We start from the raw sequence: 6,000 nt of genomic DNA on the forward strand, positions 1-6,000 counted from the left end.
ATAAAGAACTATTTTAGCTCAATAACATCATTATAGTTTGAGCCCTTCTGCCTACAAACAGCTTTCCCTTCTCTCAATTATTTACACTTAGTTATTTATCTTAATCAGGGAATTTCTTAGCATTTAAGTTAATATATTACCTACCTGTTAAAACCTTAATATTACCAGCCTGTGGGTGTAGTGCTATTACATTCGCCTAAATGCTGATAAAACCACTTTTAGTCTGCCTTATTTACATATATAATTTCTATACTCAGTGGTTAGCTGAGTTTGTAATGTGTTTGGAGGATGATAAGTGTTAGAGCAGATAAGCATTATCTTATCCTTATGGGAAGCAAATCCACGTATCTCCAAAGTGTTTTAAGTTAATTAAGTGCCACTTTACAAGGATAGCAACACCGTGCTGAGGGCTGTGGTTCAGTGTCGGCCTCCATGTCCATATGCAACCCTCCCAAAGTTAATTTCCTAATTGGATAAGCAGATGAGAGCACAGCCAGAACACAGGAGGCTGCTGGCATGCACGTGGCCATACCTCAGCATGTTCACATTATTCCATGTGCAAAAGCACAGATGCAGACTGCTTTAAAAAATGAGCACAGGCTTATTTCACCCCCAAGGAATGTAAAGTTCCTTTTCAACATTAACATTTGGTAAAAGTAGCAGTTTAATCTGTGCATTTCTTTAGCACAGGGGAAGAAGCCCTCTCTGTTTGCCCCTTTTCTGGCCAGCTTCACTTCAGCACTCCTTTATCACTGCTCTCTCTTTTACAGCAATTGCAACAATTTGCAATTAGCTTTAAGTCTCCCTGATCTTATACATCAAGTTGGACAGGGCTTGGAGCACCCTGGGATGGTGGATGGCAGAAGGCTGGAACTGGATGGTCTTTAGGGTGCCTTCCAACCCAAACCATTCTGTTGAGAGACCACAAAATAAAATTTAACAGAAGAGCACTGGATGAGTCAGCAATGCCCTTCTGTTCCCTGTCTTACCAATATTTAGCTTGAAGTTCAGACTTTTGGTACTGTTTTTCCACACTGCCAAGTAGATGCCACATCATTCCTGTCACGTTGGCTTCCAGGCAGCCGAGCACGTACTGGAGTCAGCTGCTGCTGTGACTCCACTCCTATCCAGCAGCACCCAAAGCACCAGAGAGGGAGTTTCCAGCCCTCACACTGCTTGGAGGCTTTACTCCAAGAGCCAGACCTCTGCTGGACACAGAGGCTAGAAGGTGGCTGCCTGGGAGGTTCCCCAGGTCCCCAGTGAGCAGCACAGGTGATCTGCTCACACCTTTTCCAGATGCTCAGACAGGGCAGGTACAGGGGATGGCTGTACCCAGGGTTTATTGAGAGTTCTCTCCCTCCTGCAATCCCTATTTTCCAGTGGCAGCACCATTTAGTGACCATCCCACTGAGAGGGTCTCACAGTACCTTTGGACACTGGACACAATCACCAGCTCTCCTCAAGCCATGTCACTCACCCTCCAGCCAGCGGGATGTTCAAAGCTTGGACCACCTTTGCTGTCTCTGGGTCCTATAAATGCCCAATTTCTCAAATTCCTCATAGTCATCAATGGGTTCCTAGACTAACTCCAGAGGAATGAGATGAGCTAATGAGAAGACTTTGCCCAGTACTTCCCAGGAAGCAGCACACGGCTCCTGAAAATGCTGAATGCTCCCTTCTGAGTCTCTGCTCCCTTCAGCTCCTCACCTGGTCACACAGCACAGAACCCACTCTTTGTAAACACAAACCAAAAAGTTCATTTATGCAAATCTCCATAAAGTTGGAAATAAGCTAGATCACAATTTGTACTCATGTAAATGTCAGCACATAAAAAACCAGGCTTGGATCAAAAAGACAAGTTGTAGTTAACACCCAGAGTAAAATGCACACATTCATTTCTGACCTTCATTAGCTTTCTCTGGACATCTGCTGGACAAGAGAATTCCATCCATAAAAAAGACTGCAGAAATTAAAAATCCTCTGAACTCCCAGATCAGTGCCTACACGTACAAAGCCCTTCCATCCCAAAGGGCACCCTCGGACCTCTGTGTGTGGGAGCCATCCATTAGATCAGCAAAGAGCCAACCCCACACAACCTGTATAACGAGTTCAAGAGCAATAATCAACCTTTAGAAAGAACAAAGCAAATGTACAGATTGGGCCACCTTTGGGACAGCTCTTCTTGCCCAGAGAGGAGTAAGAGGGAGCTTGCTGTTATTTCCAGAACAGCATGGCAGAGAAGCACCATTCAGACAGAGGGATTGTGTCAAATCCCTCCTTTCCAAGAGCCAAAGCAGTGATGTTTACCTTGTTTTTATGGCCAACCTTTACAGAGATAAATAAATACATACACATAAAACATGAGGGCTGCTGTAGCACTGAGAGCTGTTATTTCCAATATGCTTTACACTACATGACTCACAAACCAAACCCACAGCAATGGTATGATCAGATTGGTGATTGCTCATTTTATCTGTACAGAATGGAGCTTTTCAAGACATTCAGGTTTTTAAAGATGGCTTCAACTCTCACTGAAATCCAGCCAAGTCCTATAATGCAGGAGAAATCCATAGCTGGCTGCACCCAGACTGGGTTGTAGCTTCTCTCTTTGGCTAAACATTTCCCAATGCTCTGTGAGGTGCAGGCTTTCCACTTGCTGCCCTATATATAATACTTTTGTCTAAGGTTGAAAGGTGTAGCTGGGTGTGTATTGTATCCCTGTCTGTCAGAGCTGGGCAGTTCTCTCCTGTTCATGGGGCAGTTTTCTTTATCTCCCCCACAGCCAATCCTCCCTCCAGCAGATCTCTGCTGTCCATGGCCACTGAGTGTCCCTGCAGGGCTGATCAAATTCCAGCATCCCATGGGGAGATGCTGTGCCCAGGGCAGGAGCCAAGCATTCCTACCTGGATCCAATCTGAGCCTGGAACAGCACAGCAGCCTTTGCCCACTGCATTGCCAGAGGAGCAGCTTTCTCCTGCCCTGCATTCCCAGAGGAAGAGCAGGCCCATCTCCAGCAGCCCTGGAGCTGCAGAGGAAAACTCCCCCCTTGTGCAGGATCCCTGCTCCAGCAGAAGCACAGCTGGCACTGCAGGAGGGCTGAGCCCCCATGGGATGGGGCTGTGCCACCACCCTGACCCACAGGAGCTCAGCTCCTATTCTGACTCTGGGTTGGTTTTTTTTTGTTCTGTTTTTTGGGGGGTTTTTTTGTACTGTTGAATTTGTAGTTTTAGTTGTCCTTATAAAGAACTGTTATTCCAACTCCCATATCTTTGCCTGAGGGCCCCTCATTTTCAAAATTATAATAATTCAGAGGGAGGGGATTTACATTTTCCATTTCAAGAGAGGCTCCTGCCTTCCTTAGCAGACACCTGTCTTTTCAAACCAAGACAACTTTATTCCATGATTTTGTAGCTGCTAAACCACAGGTCAGATTTCAAGTGAAATGTGACCTTTGAGAGCCAAAAGAGAATTCTCATCTCTCAGGGTGTCATTGGTCAGGGAGCTTGGCCCAGAGCTGAAGTGGGGTTTGTGAGGCACCAGTACAAAACTACCTGCAAGAAAATCAAAGAGAAATGGTGAACAAATGCACATTTCCAGCAGACAGGAGATTTTAGGTATTCCTCAAGTGCCCTGGATGAATACTTATCCCAGCACAGAAAATTCCTGGCAGGAAAGCCAATCCAGCTGCTCCTCATCCTCAGCCCCAGGGGCTGTCCCAGTGACCCTGACTGTTTCCTTTCAGTGCTGGTGGGTGGGGATGGCCCCCCCACATCTTGTTGTAAACCCCAGCCCTGCTGAAACACAGCCCACAGCTACCCCTCAGAGCACTGAGCTTCTCTCAAAACCACATGTACCAAATATACACTTGACCCAAAGTTACATAAGCGCCGTGCCAGAGCTATTTTTTAGCCAGACTGATGAGCGCTGCTATAAATCACCCCAGGATGCAGAGGCCAGACAAGATGTCACATTTATGTGCTCAGCTTTCTGCCTGCCCTGAGAAAGCGTTTGTGATATGCCAACATATCTATTCCTTCTCTGCCTCCCCTGGTGTGTAGGTGCATGACTGCTGCTCAGCACTGAGCAGGCTCCAGACAGCGCTGCCCGTGCCCGCAGCAGCCTGGGGACAGCACTGAGCTGTCCCTGCCCTGCAGCCCCTCTCAGCAGCCCAAGCCACCACCAAGAGCAGCCCCCAGGGCAGGGCAGAGTGGGGAGCCCCAGGTCAACCTCCACAGAAGGGCAGTAAGTGATAACCCCAGCTCACCCTGTGTCTGCAGGGATGGCAGACTGCTGCTTGTCCTATCCTAGTTCAATGTCCTGGAATAAGGGCTCGTATCTAGAGCTGCAGTTATTGCCCAAATAACTGCCTAAATCCTCCTGGAAACTTCTGCCATAGCAGGATCCAGGAGCAGGCAATTTCACAGTTTGATTGCACGTAACATTCAACTTCCTACCTTATTCCTTGTTATTCTCATGCTTCTCCTTTGTTTATCACTCACCAGTGCCGCTTCAGCATCTCACAGTGCCAGGCACAGACAGGACAGGTTTCTCATGCAAGTGATCACAGTAGGAATATCAGTAACACTTTCCTCCTCAGCTGAGTGCTTCAGTGCTGTCCCCAAAGCCACTGCCTGAGCAAAGTGCTCCTGGAAAGCCACGCTGCATCCCTGCACCTGCCTCTCCTCCTGGGTGCAAAGTGACACCAGCTACAGCTCAGGCTCAGCACCAAGACACAGCACACACCAGCTCCTGGCTCAGCACAGCACAGAATGGGGCATGAGCTCTGTGTTCCAAACTTGGAGAGGGAATCACACTGACACTGCCAGAAACACCAACTCTGCTCATTCCAACACACAGAAACTTGCAGGGATTAAAGCTACAGAGATTGGAAGCAATAAGCAAGACCCTTGATTGAAATTACACCCCCAGTTGTGAATCTGTGGGGAACAACTTTAAAAAAATCAGCTTCCACAGTGAGTGTTTTAATTAGATCCCTCACCTGGATTTCTTACATCTTTACAATGTGTTTTTCCATCCTGCACAGCATCTTTAAAATTCCCTTTCTACATCTCTGAACTACCGAACCTGGTGAGATTTTAATAGAAATCCCTTTTCTGTGCTATAAAGAGAAGCATTACTTGAGATTTCAATTAGCAGTTGTCAGTGCTGAGCCATAGGAAATACTGAATAGTTTGCTTAACTTCTTAGAGAAAGTGCCTTTTGCTTTCTGACCTTCTGCACTCAAATGATGCAACACACTTGAGCCATTTGAAAACTCCTCTTCCAAACCCAGCTCTGCGGGAGTAAGAGCCGTTCCCCCGATCAATAGACCCTGCACTGCTCCAGCCCGTGCTCACCCGCCGCACACCCGGCTCGTTTGATGCAGAAATCGTGCCGCTGTCATTTTCTGACCGCCGCTATAAATCTGAAAGGCAGCATTCTGTTATTACCATTTCCTTCCATCCTGTGCAAGGTACCCCGAGCTTTACACACACACGGAACTTGGAAATCAGATGCTAAATCGATTCAGTCTGTTGAGACTCCGTTTGCACAACAACAGAGGGGAGAGCAGGAGAGCAGGGGTCCGTCATGCAAACTTCAGGCAAGGCGGGCACCTGCTCCGAGCCTCGATTCACCATCACCGACCCTACCCCGAAGGCATTAAAGAGCAGGAGAACTGTTCCTACCATTCAGCTGCCTGTAGACTATGTCTTCTAGGAGCGAGAGCCTCTTCAGCACTGCATCCTGGATGGAGCTGATGCCGTGGGCTGTCAAGTTGGCCACTTCTGCCCTGGGATGGATGTCATGGTAGGAGTCGCCGCTCTTGGTCGTGATGGGTCTGCACTTGGCCAGGAAGAGGACGAAGCCAGCCACGGCGATCAGGTTTAACACCAGCAAGACTTTGACTCTCCTCAAAGAAGCCATCAAACTTCCCGAGGGGCCCCGCCAGCCGCCGCGCTGCCGGCAGGGCTATGGGAGCGGGCCGGCGGCCGCCCGCCG

General features: G+C 48.2%; 1 protein-coding gene across 1 annotated transcript in view; it reads right to left on the bottom strand.

Annotated features, from left to right (window-relative positions):
* Positions 1-5,994, bottom strand: part of GALNT17 (polypeptide N-acetylgalactosaminyltransferase 17) — a 207,028-nt gene extending 201,034 nt beyond the window's left edge. Inside the window, exon 1 of the mRNA XM_039732914.1 lies at positions 5,688-5,994. Within this exon, the coding sequence (XP_039588848.1) occupies positions 5,688-5,925 (238 nt within the window). The 5' untranslated portion in view covers positions 5,926-5,994. The remainder of the gene's footprint in view (positions 1-5,687) is intronic.
* Positions 5,995-6,000: the final 6 nt, after the last annotated feature.

The sequence above is a fragment of the Passer montanus genome, unplaced genomic scaffold, assembly GCF_014805655.1.
Source record: "Passer montanus isolate IOZ18808 unplaced genomic scaffold, ASM1480565v1 scaffold81, whole genome shotgun sequence".
Taxonomy (NCBI): Eukaryota; Metazoa; Chordata; class Aves; order Passeriformes; family Passeridae; genus Passer; species Passer montanus.